General features: G+C 48.5%; 1 protein-coding gene across 1 annotated transcript in view; it reads right to left on the bottom strand.

Annotated features, from left to right (window-relative positions):
• LOC142492218 (DNA (cytosine-5)-methyltransferase 3A-like) overlaps positions 1-15727 on the bottom strand; it is a 112583-nt gene extending 96856 nt beyond the window's left edge. Inside the window, exons 1-5 of the mRNA XM_075594887.1 lie at positions 15532-15727; positions 13877-13954; positions 9475-9620; positions 9157-9354; positions 6962-7057 (exon numbers count right to left, since the gene is read on the bottom strand). Of these exons, the coding sequence (XP_075451002.1) occupies positions 6962-7057; positions 9157-9354; positions 9475-9620; positions 13877-13954; positions 15532-15727 (714 nt within the window). The remainder of the gene's footprint in view (positions 1-6961; positions 7058-9156; positions 9355-9474; positions 9621-13876; positions 13955-15531) is intronic.

The raw sequence follows: 15727 nt of genomic DNA, 5'->3' as shown, positions 1-15727 counted from the left end.
ATATATATTTATATATATACACACACACACACACACACACACATATATCACACGTACAACTAATGCATATATATACATACATACACTATGCTGTTCTGTATATTACAAACACTATACTGTTCTGTATTTTACATACACTATGCTGTTCTGTATATTACATACACTATGCTGTTCTGTATATTACATACAGTATGCTGTTCTGTATATTACATACAGTATGCTGTTCTGTACATTACATAAACTATGCTGTTCTCTGTATATTACATACACTATGCTGTTCTGTATATTACATACAGTATGCTGTTCTGTACATTACATAAACTATGCTGTTCTCTGTATATTACATACACTATGCTGTTCTGTATATTACATACAGTATGCTGTTCTGTATATTACATACAGTATGCTGTTCTGTATATTACATACAGTATGCTGTTCTGTATATTACATACACTGTGCTGTTCTCTGTATATTACATACACTATGCTGTTCTGTATATTACATACACTATGCTGTTCTGTATATTACATGCAGTATGCTGTTCTGTATATTACATGCAGTATGCTGTTCTGTATATTACATGCAGTCAGCTGTTCTCTGTATATTACATACACTATGCTGTTCTGTATATTACATGCAGTATGCTGTTCTGTATATTACATGCAGTATGATGTTCTGTATATTACATACACTATGCTGTTCTGTATGGTAATGTGCACCCAGATATTACAGACACATTCTGCACCACGTGTGACTATAATCCAGGTGCAATATGCTCAGTATATGAGAAACACATTAATAATAACAGGTATGTATGTGTCACTGCGGCAGCTTGTTACATGTGCTGGATATTACCCCGGGGTAACAAGTATGTATGTGTCACTGCGGCAGCTTGTTACATGTGTTGGATATTACCCCGGTGTATAGGTGATAAAACAAGGTAACCAGTCAATGCTTACAATGTGTCCCAGACTGCCACGCCTATCTCACCCCGGCTGCTCTGCGCTCCCACCGGCTACAGGCAGAGGGCGCTCCCACCAGCTGCAGGCAGAGGGCGCTCCCACCAGCTACAGGCAGAGGGCCCTCCCACCAGCTGCAGGCAGAGGGCGCTCCCACCAGCTACAGGCAGAGGGCGCTGGCAGTAACTGCGGGAGGTGGGGAGAGAGACCAGAGGAGTGAGATAGGGAGAGGGAGGGCAAGGCAGATAGGGGTGAGAGGTTACACGTTGCATGGGACAAAGAGGGGGGCAGTGAGACTGCAGAGCAGATAATCTGCATTATAATCAATAATCAACCCCCCCCCCCAACAGGTCAGGTTTTCAGGATATCCCCAGCTTCAGCACAGGTGGCTCAATTAGCCCCTGCTTCAACACAGGTGGCTTTGACTGAGCCTCTGATTGAGCCATCTGTGCTGAAGCTGGGATATCCTGTAAACCTGACCTGTTGGGGGGGGGGGGGGACTTTTGGACTGGAGTTGAGCCCCCCTGTTCTAATAGCCCCCCTGTTCTAATAGCCCCCTGTTCTAATAGCCCCCCTGTTCTAATAGCTCCCTTTATATAATTGTACAGGAGTTGCTATCCCTCCAGATATAGAAATCTCTGAGCTAAGCGTCACAAACAGCTTCTCATTGCAAAACTGCTGCATGTATACACAGCCCCCGATACACCGCTGTATACACAGCCCCCGATACACCGCTGTATACACAGCCCCCGATACACCGCTGTATACACAGCCCCCGATACACCGCTGTATACACAGCCCCCGATACACCGCTGTATGCACAGCCCCCGATACACCGCTGTATACACAGCCCCCGATACACCGATGTATACACAGCCCCCGATACACCGCTGTATGCACAGCCCCCGATACACCGCTGTATACACAGCCCCCGATACACCGCTGTATACACAGCCCCCGATACACCGCTGTATACACAGCCCCTGATACACCGCTGTATACACAGCCCCGATACACTGCAGTATGCACAGCCCCCGATACACCGCTATATACACAGCCCCGATACACCGCTGTATACACAGCCCCCGATACACCGCTGTATACACAGCCCCGATACACCGCTGTATGCACAGCCCCGATACACCGCAGTATACACAGCCCCGATACACCGCAGTATACACAGCCCCGATACACCGCTGTATGCACAGCCCCCGATACACCGCTGTATACACAGCCCCGATACACCGCTGTATGCACAGCCCCGATACACCGCTGTATACACAGCCCCGATACACCGCAGTATGCACAGCCCCGATACACCGCCGTATACACAGCCCCCGATAAATCGCTGTATACACAGCCCCCGATACACCGCTGTATACACAGCCCCGATACACCGCTGTATACACAGCCCCGATACACCGCTGTATACACAGCCCTGATACACTGCTGTATACACAGCCCCCGATGAACTCCAGCTACTTTAAATGGGATACCTTTTCTTTGGTAAAAATTGGGCTGTTTGTACTGGTTTTACTGCAGTTTTGCAGCCGGGACATTTTAAGTAGATTTTGGGGTCTATTAATGACATTTTCTGGATGGCACTGTATTTATCTAACATATAAGGAGGTGCAGTGTAGATGTGTTATGGGCTAAGTGTGTAAGGGACATGTGCAGAGGTACGCAATGGAGACCGTTTTAAGGTGAAATTAAAATAAGGCTTTATTGCGCCTGTCGCTTTAAACACAGCAAACGTGAAAATCCACAAACAAAATCTGCTCCACGTTGGAGTATATTTACACTTGCAGTCCAGCCCTCTTTAACTGCATGATTAGCCCAGCGATTTACCAGTCCAAATCATAGAGACATACATATATATCTATATATATATATATATATATATATAGATATAGATAACAGTCTTACAAGAAAAGTCATATCTGTCTCTTGTAGCTGTAGGGGAGGTTTCTCTGCTCTCTTGGGTCCGCACCCTTGGGTGCTAAGGCAATGTCAGGATCCAGGTTTAGAATCTTGTCCCTTTCTGTCTTGTTGTCAGCTTGCAGCTCAAGACATCTGTCCTTCCTTGACTCAGCCCCCAATTGTGAGACTAAGGAATTCTGCTCTTTCTGCTTCCTGGGTCAGCTCAGCTCAGCTCAAGTGTGAGCTCAGGAAGAATCTCCCTTTCCTGTCTCAGAGGCAGGCTTTTCTGACACCTGTAACCAGCCAGGTGGTGTTGGTTAATTGTCTACCAGCAGTTAACCCCCACACTTCTGGATTAGAGGCACATTTTTGAACAGGGATAAGTCCCCTGTTACAGGGACCTACAGTACTCAGCATTTCAATGCTTCAGGAAAGGAAGAACAGTTGAACAGTTACATAGTTACATAGATACATAGTTACATAGATATATAGTTAAATAGTTTCATAGTTACATAGTAGATGAGGTTGAAAAAAGACTTCCGTCCATCAAGTTCAACCTATGCTAAATTTAGACAACAGATACTTTATCCTATATCTATACTTATTGATCCAGAGGAAGGCAAACAAAAAAACCCAGAGTCATATCATCCATAAGGGGAAAAATAAATTCCTTCCTGACTCCAAGAATTGGCAATCGGATTAATCCCTGGATCAACATCCTTCCCATGTATACTTATTTGGTATAACCCTGTATACCATTCCATTCTAAAAAGATGTCCAACCTTTTTTTTTAACAAATCTATTGTATCTGCCATCACAGTCTCCAAGGGTAATGAATTCCACATTGTAACTGCCATTACTGTAAAGAACCCTTTCGTTTGTTGCTGGTGAAATCGCCTTTCCTCCGACCTTAAGGGATGTCCCTGAGTCCTTTGTACTGCCCGTGGGATGAATAGTTCTTTTGAAAGCCCCTTGTATTGTCCCCGAATATATTTGTATATAGTTATCATATCCCCTCTTAGATGCCTCTTTTCTAATATAAATAAATCTAATTTAGCTAGCCTCTCCTCATAAGTTAGAATGTCCATCCCCTTTAATAATTTGGTGGCTCTTCTCTGCACTCTAGTTCCATAATGTCTTTTCTAAGGAGTGGTCCCCAAAACCATACTCCATATTACAGGTGTGGTCTTACTAATGCTTTGTAAAGGGGCATAATTATGTTTACTTCCCTTCCATCAATTGCCCGTTTAATGCAAGATAAGATCTTGTTTGCCTTTGCAGCTACTGCATGACATTGGGCACTATTGCTAAGCCTGCTGTCTACAAGCACTCCTAAGTCCTTCTCCATCAAGGATTCCCCCAATATATCTCCATTTAATTTGTAACTCGCCTTTTTATTCTTGTATCCCAAATGCATAACCTTACATTTATCTGTATTAAACCTCATCTGCTATTTACCTGCCCACGTTTCCAGTTCTCCAAGTCCTTCTGAAGAGAAATTACATCCTGCTCTGATTCTATTACCTTACACAATTTAGTATCATCAGCAACGATGGAGACTTTGCTCTCGATGCCAACCTCAAGGTCATTAATAAACAAGTTAAAAAGCAGGGGTCCCAGTACCCACTCCACTCACGACTTTAGCCCAACTTGAAAAAGTTCCATTTGCAACAACTCTCTCTTCAGTTTTCAATCCAGGTGCATATATTATTACTGAGTCCAATTTTCTTTATTGTGTACACCAACCTCTTGTGTGGAACCGTATCAAAAGCCTTTGCAAAATCTAAGTAGACCACATCAACTGCATTACCCTGGTCTAAATTTCTACTTACCTCCTCAAAGAAACAAATAAGGCATGGCTGACCCAAACAGCAGATTAAAACGTGCCCACCCCCAATAAGCAATAGATAAGACATGGGAGAAACCCATCACCGGACACTGAAGAGGACGGAACCCACCCTTCCCCCCTCTTTTTTTCCCTCCTCTCTCTCTCTCTTTCCACCCTCACGCTAGCCCTGTTGACCCATGGAGAAGGGTCGGGAGAGCGTTGAGACTTTCTCTGTTAACAACAAAAAGAAAAGCCCTGTATTAGGCCAAGATATTTTTGTAATAATGCATACTGTATCAATGCCTAATAAAAAAATTTGAAACAAAAAAAAAGAAACAAATAAGGTTAGTTTAACATGATCTATCCTTCATAAATCCATGCCGACTATTAATAATAATTTTGTTTTCCACTAGGTATTCCTGAATATTATAAAACATACAGAACACCTACAAGCTCAAATTGAACCCCCAAAATACCCACAACATATATATAAGCATATAAGTTTCACAGAGGAGTGCTACTGAGCATGGCAATATATATATATTTAAAACCAGAGACATAACATAAAACACAGACAAAGCTCAGTGCACATCCAGAAAAACTTATATACGGTACAGTGCCTAAATATACATGTATAAATAACTAATAAATAAAATGGTCTTTTAGTTTAACATTTTGGCCAAATTGTTGTAAGCCCCTGAGCCAAACTTCACGGCAGACCACGTTTCAAGGGTCCCTACACTAATATAAATTCTTAATAACCTGTGCATTGCCAGGAAGAATGATTTATAATAAATCTGTCAATATAAGTTGCAAAAGTTCTAAGTCTGATTGAAGCTTTTATTAACCTGTACATTACCAGGAAAAGCACTCTGTAATAGATTTGTCACAATCACACTGTATGCAGGCAAGTTCCCCTGATAGTTGGAGATGCTAGACTTAGAACTTTTGCAACTCATATTGACAGATTTATTATAAATCATTCTTCCTGGCAATGCACAGGTTATTAAGAATCTATATTAGTGTTAGGGACCCTTGAAACGTGGTCTGCCGTGAAGTTTGGCTCAAGGGCTTACAACAATTTGGCCAAAATGTTAAACTAAAAGACCATTTTATTTATTAGTTATTTATACATGTATATTTAGGCACTGTACCGTATATAAGTTTTTCTGGATGTGCACTGAGCTTTGTCTGTGCTTTATGTTATGTCTCTGGTTTTAAATTCCTGAATATTATCCTGTACTAAACCTTCAAGTCGTTTCCCCACTATTGAAGTCAGACTTACAGGTCTGTAATTCCCCGGGTGTGATGTAGCGCCCATTTTAAATATAGGCACCACATCTGCTTTACGCCAATCTTGTGGTACTGAGCCTGTGGAAATGGAGTCCTTGAATATTAAATATAATGGTTTGGCTATTACTGAGCTTAACTCTTGGATGTATGCCATCGGGGCCAGGTGCCTTATTTACTTTAATTTTAGCAAGCCGCCTATGAACTTCTTCCTCAGTTAACCAATTGTTCATTAATATGGAGGTTGTGGCTTCCTCCTGTGTCACTAATATTGCAATTGATTCTTCCCTGGTAAATACAGAGGTAAATCATTTGTTTTTATACCTCTGCTTTTTCCTTATCCCCTAAAATCTGCCTGCCCATCTCACACTGGGTGGGTCCTATATTTTCTTTTCTGATTTGTTTGTTCTAAAAGGTACTTAAATAACTTTTTAGGGTTGACCTTACTTTCTATTGCAATCCTTTTTTCATTATCCATTTTTGCTAATTTGATTGTTCTTTTGCACATTTTTGTTACATTCCTTATAATTCTGATATGATGCTTCTGACTTAAAGAATCTACTGTAAATGTCTACCTCTTCTTGTCCATTTCCTCCCCTTAACCCAGGTGAGTGTTAGGACCTGCTACGGTCATGCCTTGTAAGTGGCAGCAGGCTTAAGACGCTTTGGCTAAAGGGTTAAACTAAATGACCCCTTTACAAGAGATATATAGGTATAGCACTGTGTGCCTATAGTCACATTGGAAGTAGCTTTGGGCATTTTTGTTTTTTGTTGTATCCATTTCCTCCCCTACCTGTTTATTTAGCCACATTGATTTAGACTTGTTTCTTTTATAGTTATTACCCGAGGGTATACACTGGTAAGTGTGCTGTTCTAACAATGTTTTAAAGGCGGCTGTAACGTGTGCTCACCACAAACAAGACGGGGCCGCGAAGCTGACGTGGGGATGTTGGTAGCCACCGACCTGCAACCTGAGCAGCCACGTCCGGAGTGCAGAGTGGTAGTCGTGTAGCTGGCTCAGGGAAGGAGAAGTCAGATTGGTCGAGTTACTTGCCGTGGTCTAAGAGTGGAGAGATCGGATTGTCGTTGCCGGGGTCCAGAGGTATAGAATGTAGAATAATCGTCTCCTTAGCCGTGGTCCAGGGGTCAGAGAAGGCAGGAGTCCGGGTGTACGCTGAGGTCAATATACAGGGAGCAAGGCAAGGCAAAGGCAGGACAGCAAACGCTAGAGGTAAGCACAAGTCACAAGAACAGAGTTTGTGCTCAGCCAGTTTGCAAGCGGACGGGCTGAGTCTATAAGGAACAAGCAGCCAATGGAGAAGCAGCAGGAGGCGGTGAGCAATAAGTAATCACAGGTATACTGTGCACTGATAGGCAGGGGCGGAGTGAGTAGCAGCTGTGGAATAGTTGAGTGAATTAACCCCTTGCTTGCCTGTGTCCGCGCGGCGTCTGTTCATAGCTAGCGTGCGCCGTGCGTTGCCATGTCGTCACGGGAACGGAGCCTGGAGACGTCCCTTTTGTGTTTCCCTTCCTAACAGCGCGGCGCCTGCACGCGGGTTGCGGCTGATGCGCGTCACTCGTGACGTCGCGAGGTAAGTCACGGGGTGCAGGGCGGCTTAAGCCCGATCCTGAAAGCTGCCCATTTATCGTCCAGATTTTTCCCTGCTAAAACATCATCCCAATTTATTCCTTGTACATTAGTCCTCAATTTTTTTAAATCTGCCTTTCTAAAGTTTAAAGTTTTTGGTTGATCCTGTTTTTTTGATAATTCATTTCAAACGAGACCATGTTATGATCACTGTTACCCAAATGTTCCCGGACTTGCATATTTGGTATTACTTCTACATTGTTTGATATGACCAAATCCAGTATTGCCCCTCTCCTGGTTGGTTCCTCAATAATTTAGGTCATGTCATTGTCTTTAAGTACCTCCCAAACATGTTTACTTTTGTTGTAATGCTAATCTCATTGCCCCAGTCTATGTCTGGATGATTAAAATCACTCATTATGCAAACATGTCCTAGCTTTGATGCCTTCTCCATTTGCAAAAATATTTTGGCTTCCAGTTCTTGGTAGGGGATCAGAGGGAAAGGCAATGGAAACGTTTGACCAACCGATTATATGTGCAGAAAGGATGCGGTGTTGGCTCGAGCGTTTGAGCTTTCGGTAGGGCTTCCTAAAGGATTGTGAATACCCTTTGATGTGTGTTTCCCTGTGTTTCAGGGAATCTAAAATCTGATCTGGAGCATAGAAAAGTAACGAAGGTGAAGTTAGAGACACAGGTGGGCTTTTGGAGAATTGCAATGCCCTTTTGAGTTCCCTTTTGAGGATTAGCGGATTTCTCCCTTGGGAGTAGATCCCGATAAAAAGAACCAAGAGTATTAAAGATGATTAAACAGCCCACTTAGTTTTAGTAAATGAAGGGCTTGGTCGGGGTCATCTATGGTGACATGTGTCATTCAATGAGGCGGTGGAATGGACTTGGAAAGCGTAACCAGGAGCATGGTTTGGGGAGGTAGATATTGAATCAGCCGTTAGGCTGTTCACAGTACACCCCAGGATGTTTCCATTTGCTCAGGGGTGAATTGGATGGGCATACATATATCATCCACCTATTTTAAATGTTTCAGTACGTTTCTTAATTAGACGGTTAGGGAGAATTAGGGTCAGCAGGGTGTCATCCTTCCTATTTTGTGGTCGTTGCATGCTGGAGGTTGATGATGGAGTCTCAAGATATGGTAAGGTGCCTGTGTCCCACTGGCAAACGAAAAGACTGACCAGTTTGAGTTCTCATCTTTCTGGGGATTGAGATGGCCACAAGTGAACTGGTCTATCATCTACCCATAAGGAAGCTGGAGGCAATGAACAAGCTGGTGGGGTCTTTTAGGGGTCCTAGGACTGTCATGTTGCATCAGTTACATTCCATTTTGTGTCTCCTGGCTTTTGTGGGTAAAATCAATCCAATGAGCGGGGTTTTTTCAAGATGGCTCAAAAGCCCCACTATTTCATATTTCGTGAAAGGTGTTAAAGAGTATTTGGGGGTCTGGCAGATGTTTGGAGTGCTACACTAGTTTAACTATGTGGAGGCAAACTGCCGTGCACAATAATCATACAAAGTTATTTACTGATGAGTAATGTTCTGTGGATTTTGGCTCGTACTTTGCTCTTGAATGGTGTGCAGAACCCTGGCCCAGGAACTGGGGAACCTGACTTTGCTGGAATTTTTTCAGCTTCTAGCGGCAGTTGAGCTATGGGGCTCCTAGTTGTGTTCCTATAATGATGCTCATCTCTAGACACGAGGCAATCCACGAGGCTGAGGTAGAATGTAAAATCACTGACCTGAACCAAGAGATTGTCCTGAGTTGAGAATAGAGAAGTCGGGGTCACAGGCTGGGATCGAGGCAGGCGGCAGAGGTGCAAGGTTAGGGTCACAGGCTGAGATTTACTATGGGTATAAACAAACTGGTATTCGCGTACCTGGAGTTTAACATTTGGCTTTAATAGAGGCATACCCCAGGGGTGCCAAAACATTGCTGATGCATTCTCTTTGTAGAAGTTTGCAGCTTTTCTAGGACCTTGCACCAGGATCAGCGGTCGATAGACTACCTTGTCATCTGTGGCACCTTTTGACAGCCAAGTGAGGGAGCCAACTCAACCCTTGTGGCTCCCGGTATGTAGAAAAGCAATGCACTGGCCTGGGAGAAGTGGGTATCTGTGGCCCAGTCTATGGTTTGGGGGCCATAGTGGCTTAATTGATGTGTAATAGAGAGGATTAACTTGTGGTCCATTGGCAGGGATTTCAGGATTTTTGCTTGAAGGATTGGGGGTTGTTATGAAGCACTTTGTGATTAAGAGCAGACGTGGTGGTTGGAATCAGTTAACTTAATTGAAGACAAAAGTACGCACGTTACACCCATTGTATTAGAGGGTGTGGGCACAGCAGCTTGCATAGTGCACGCAGCTCCGTATATGGCTGTGTTGTTTCAAACAGCCTTTGTTTTAGCATTTTCGGGGGCTTTAAGGGTAGGGGAATTAGTTAGTGGCTCTAAGAAGGGCATGGGGGTTTTACAATAGGAAGATATATGTGGGTAATGGTTTTTTACGCTTTAGGATTGCGCAGTCAAAACACGACGAAGAAGGCCCTGTGTGTAGGGTGACAGCTGAATTAGTTACCCCGGGTCCAGCGTGTGAGGGATGTTCTGAGAATTAGGCGCGGGGTACAGAAGGTTCTGCGGGTTGTGTTTGGAGCACATGGATAATATGGATGCAAGGGAGGAGGACCCCCTCATTCCAATATACAGCTAGAAAAAAAATAAAGACCGCATGTTTTAGGAGCAATGTCATTAAAAAAACCCTGAAATATAAAATAAAAAGAGATAAGGATAAAGGAGCAGGTGGAGCTGTGTTGGGCTGTAACTTTTGTCCCAGCTGGCGGTTGTCCTTGTGGAAAATAAAAGTTTTTTTTGGCAAACGGGGGGTCGGTGTAGTTGGACGACAGGTCCCCTTAATCCTTTGTGTTTATTACAGTGAGGGTGCTGATTGGTAACTGGCAGGGTGCGAGCGGCAGGGTGCAAGCGGCAGGGTGCGAGCGGCAGGGTGCGAGCGGCAGTGTGCGAGCGGCAGGGTGCGAGCGGCAGGGTGCGAGCGGCAGGGTGCGAGCGGCAGGGTGCGAGCGGCAGGGTGCGAGCGGCAGTGTGCGAGCGGCAGGGTGCGAGCGGCAGGGTGCGAGCGGCAGGGTGCGAGCGGCAGGGTGCGAGCGGCAGGGTGCGAGCGGCAGGGTGCGAGCGGCAGGCTGCTGATTGGTAACTGGCAGGGTGCGAGCGGCAGTGTGCGAGCGGCAGGGTGCGAGCGGTAGGGTGCGAGCGGCAGTGTGCGAGCGGCAGGGTGCGAGCGGCAGGGTGCGAGCGGCAGGGTGCGAGCGGCAGTGTGCGAGCGGCAGGGTGCGAGCGGCAGGGTGCGAGCGGCAGGGTGCGAGCGGCAGTGTGCGAGCGGCAGGGTGCGAGCGGCAGGGTGCGAGCGGCAGGGTGCGAGCGGCAGGGTGCGAGCGGCAGGGTGCGAGCGGCAGGGTGCGAGCGGCAGGGTGCGAGCGGCAGGGTGCGAGCGGCAGGGTGCGAGCGGCAGTGTGCGAGCGGCAGGGTGCGAGCGGCAGGGTGCGAGCGGCAGGGTGCGAGCGGCAGGGCGCGAGCGGCAGGGCGCGAGCGGCAGGGCGCGAGCGGCAGGGCGCGAGCGGCAGGGTGCGAGCGGCAGGGTGCGAGCGGCAGGGTGCGGTAGTGTGCGAGCGGCAGGGTGCGAGCGGCAGGGTGCGAGCGGCAGGGTGCGAGCGGCAGGGTGCGAGCGGCAGTGTGCGAGCGGCAGGGTGCGAGCGGCAGGGTGCGAGCGGCAGGGTGCGAGCGGCAGGGTGCGAGCGGCACGGTGCGAGCGGCAGGGTGCGAGCGGCAGGGTGCGAGCGGCACGGTGCGAGCGGCAGGGTGCGAGCGGCAGGGTGCGAGCGGCAGGGTGCGAGCGGCAGGGTGCGAGCGGCAGGGTGCGAGCGGCAGGGTGCGAGCGGCAGTGTGCGAGCGGCAGGGTGCGAGCGGCAGGGTGCGAGCGGCAGGGTGCGAGCGGCAGGGTGCGAGCGGCAGGGTGCGAGCGGCAGGGCGCGAGCGGCAGTGCGCGAGCGGCAGGGTGCGAGCGGCAGGGTGCGAGCGGCAGGGTGCGGTAGTGTGCGAGCGGCAGGGTGCGAGCGGCAGGGTGCGAGCGGCAGGGTGCGAGCGGCAGTGTGCGAGCGGCACGGTGCGAGCAGCAGGGTGCGAGCGGCAGGGTGCGAGCGGCAGTGTGCGAGCGGCAGGGTGCGGTAGTGTGCGAGCGGCAGGGTGCGAGCGGCAGGGTGCGAGCGGCAGTGTGCGAGCGGCAGTGTGCGAGCGGCAGGGTGCGAGCGGCAGGGTGCGAGCGGCAGTGTGCGAGCGGCAGGGTGCGGTAGTGTGCGAGCGGCAGGGTGCGAGCGGCAGGGTGCGAGCGGCAGGGTGCGAGCGGCAGGGTGCGAGCGGCAGGGTGCGAGCGGCAGGGTGCGCGTGTCAGGGTGCGCGTGTCAGGGTGCGCGTGTCAGGATGCGAGTGGCAGGGTGCACGTGTCAGGGTGCGAGTGGCAGGGTGCACGTGTCAGGGTGCGAGTGGCAGGGTGCGAGCGGCAGGGTGCGAGCGGCAGGGTGCGAGCGGCAGGGTGCGGTAGTGTGCGAGCGGCAGGGTGCGAGCGGCAGTGTGCGAGCGGCAGGGTGCGAGCGGCAGGGTGCGAGCGGCAGGGTGCGAGCGGCAGGGTGCGAGCGGCAGTGTGCGAGCGGCAGGGTGCGGTAGTGTGCGAGCGGCAGGGTGCGAGCGGCAGGGTGCGAGCGGCAGTGTGCGAGCGGCAGTGTGCGAGCGGCACGGTGCGAGCGGCAGGGTGCGAGCGGCAGGGTGCGAGCGGCAGTGTGCGAGCGGCAGGGTGCGGTAGTGTGCGAGCGGCAGGGTGCGAGCGGCAGGGTGCGAGCGGCAGGGTGCGAGCGGCAGGGTGCGAGCGGCAGGGTGCGAGCGGCAGGGTGCGCGTGTCAGGGTGCGCGTGTCAGGATGCGAGTGGCAGGGTGCACGTGTCAGGGTGCGAGTGGCAGGGTGCACGTGTCAGGGTGCGAGTGGCAGGGTGCACGTGTCAGGGTGCGAGTGGCAGGGTGCGCGTGTCAGAGTGTTCCCAGAATTGAAGGATACTGATTCCGGGATGGGTTTATATGGTTAATCTGTTACTTCAGACGACAGAGAAGCCCAATGCTACATCCACTTTGGCCAAAGCGTTGTAAGCTTGCGAGCCACGACAAGTAATCTGTTACTTGACATGCAAATAAAAGATGTGGCTATTTACCTCCACACATGTGTCTGTCTTCATGTGGATATTGAATTGGTGAGACGCCACAATTTGTCAGGATTGTTAAAAAAGGGGCTTATTGCAAAGTTAATAACTTTTTTTAATAATAACTTTTTATTGAATGTAGCTAAGGTGGCCATATTTGTCCTGGAACAAATGTCCCGCATGCGCAAACAGTGAGTGCTGACTGCGCCTGCGCATGGTGTTTGCCTGTCACTTAGCAGCCGGCAAGTGGCGATCACGAATGCGCGTCTGGGAAGCGCTCTACGCGCGTTCACAGTCGGTGCTCGCCTAAAACCGGGACAGCACCCAGAAAAGTTGGGACAGAGCCCAAAAAAACAGGACTGTCCCGGCTAAACCGGGACCTCTGGTCACCCTACATATAGTGCTTTTCTCCCAATAGGACTCAAAGCGCTTTACTATTACAGTATAGCGCGCGGTAAGCAGCACTCTACGTAGGATTGTTGCAAGCACAGGCCCTGTCCAGGTGAGATTACAATCTATGTGTTGGTGCCGGAGGCACAGGGAGGTAAAGTGACTGGTTCAAGGAGCTGACACCAGGACGTAGAAAGGGTCGTGCCTCGCTGAGCTTCTGCTTTCTGGGTATCCAGCTTGCAACGCAGCCTCCCATGACCAAGCCTGACGAATCCGAATATTTCCTTTACTACTGAAATCAAACACTTTTTGTGTGTAGCTTTCTGATCATTTTCCAATGTTTTCCCGGGGCTTTAACTCCTCGGCTCCTGGTGTTGGTTTTCTGTACCTGTGGCGCTGTGCTTCAGAAGACAGGTAATTAAATGTTTTCTGCATGCAGGCATTTTATTCTTCAAAAGCTTCCCGGGCGTGACAAATAAGCCCTGCTTCCCCCCTTTGAGTGACTTTTGATGTTCTGGGATTAAGGAAAAATAGCTACGGTCTCATAATGAGACAAGTTAATTTGCTGCTACAGTATGTGCCGGACTCATTCCTTGTTTCCCGAGCAGACAAGGTGTTTTCAGTATTGCCAACCAACCTCCATGAATGTCATGCATTTTCCAGCATTCATTTTTCATACAGATAAAGGACTCTTCTGAACCAGTCTGCACGGGGACTAGGCAAGAAGAGAAATGCGCTTTTATAAAGACAGGTTGCAACGTTGCCAGTATTTGTTCTTATTTACAAATAGATGGGATTTCTGGTTATACTGTTTGTACCTGTTATAGATGTAGATTAGTGTAGACAGGCATACCCCGCATTAACGTACGCAATGGGACCGGAGCATGTATGTAAAGTGAAAATGTACTTAAAGTGAAGCACTACCCTTTTTCCACTTATCGATGCATGTTCTGTGCTGCAATCGTCATATATGTGCATAACTGATGTAAATAACGCATGTGTAACAGGCTCTATAGTCTCCCCGCTTGCGCACAGCTTCAGTACAGGTAGGGAGCCGGTATTGCTGTTCAGGACGTGCTGACAGGCGCATGCGCGAGCTGCCGTTTGCCTATTGAGCGATATGTCCTTACTCGCGAGTGTACTTAAAGGTGAGTGTACTTAAACCGGGGTATGCCTGTATACTGTGTGTGCAACGTGAAACAAATCTATATCATGTAGTTCAGTACTGTATATAATTCTGTACTATAGATGTAACCAGCTTTATTATAGCATATAACATAGAATGTTGTGTTAGAGCACAGAATATCATAGAGTTTCCATAGGATTCAATGGCGGTGACTGTGATGGTAAGGGGTAATCATATTCTCAAAGGCTAAGCCCGTTTTGGTTACCCCTGATCCGTGTATAAGGGTCTTAGAGAGTTAGCTCTTGGACCCAGTAACATTGTACTGTTTCCCTGTACTGTCTGCAATAAAAGTATTTTATGTGTTTTTTCCCCTTTCCGGGCAGGCCAGCGAGCAGGGATTGCTGGGGTATCGGTTTCCAGGGGGGGTTTGTGGAGGAACCGTTGACAGAATGAGCCTAGGAGGTTGGGGTCCAAAGTTGTCGGTTCTCCTAAAAATGTACCCTGGAATCATGCCTGATCCTCGGATACATGTAGGCATATTGTCCCGGCAATACCTCTCCTTGAAAACGCTTGCGCGACTCACTGCTAGGGTTTCCTGCTTCAGCATAGCCCAGAAAGGTAAGTGGAGCACAGGGATGAAAAGTATCCCTGTAACGGAGGGGATCCCTAGGATTTAGGGGGATAACCCAGTTTATGCTCAGGTACCCTAGAACCTGTATTGAGTTTGTGGGTGGTCCAACCATATATAAGGTTGTGAGGGGACTCTCAGAGTCCAGGCTAAGTCCAAACGATAATGTGTAGGGAATAAAGGCTGATAGCAATAAAAGTACATCTTTCTATTCTATTCCAATTCCCCAAACTCGGAGGAGAACTGAGCCCTAAACATGGAGGAGAACTGAGCCTCAAACAATGGAATGCCAATGCATAAATATAGGGACTCAATATGAATATGGTTGCTGGTGTGGATTGACCACATGTTCCAATCCACATCAGCCACCATATTCATTGGACTTTGCTACAATATGTTTGGGGCTCAGTTCTCCTCCACGTTTGGGGCTCAGTTCCCCTCCATGTTTGGGGCTCAGTTCTCCTCCATGTTTGGGGCTCAGTTTCCCTCCGTGTTTGGGACTCGGTTCTCCTCCATTGTTTGGGGCTCAGTTCCCCACCGTGTTTTGAGCGCAGTTCCCCTCTGTGTTTGGGGCGCAGTTCTCCTCCATGTTTGGGGCTCAGTTCCCCTCCATGTTTGGGGCTCAGTTCCCCTCCATGTTTGGGGCTCAGATCCCCTCCATGTTTGGGGCTCAGATCCCCTCTATGTTTGGGGCTCAGTTCTCCTCCTTTGTTTGGGGCTGAGTTCTCCTCCAT

Source organism: Ascaphus truei, chromosome 4 (genome assembly GCF_040206685.1).
Source record: "Ascaphus truei isolate aAscTru1 chromosome 4, aAscTru1.hap1, whole genome shotgun sequence".
Classification (NCBI taxonomy): domain Eukaryota; kingdom Metazoa; phylum Chordata; class Amphibia; order Anura; family Ascaphidae; genus Ascaphus; species Ascaphus truei.
Note: the sequence above shows the minus strand (reverse complement) of the source record. Positions and strands in the feature narration are given on the sequence as shown.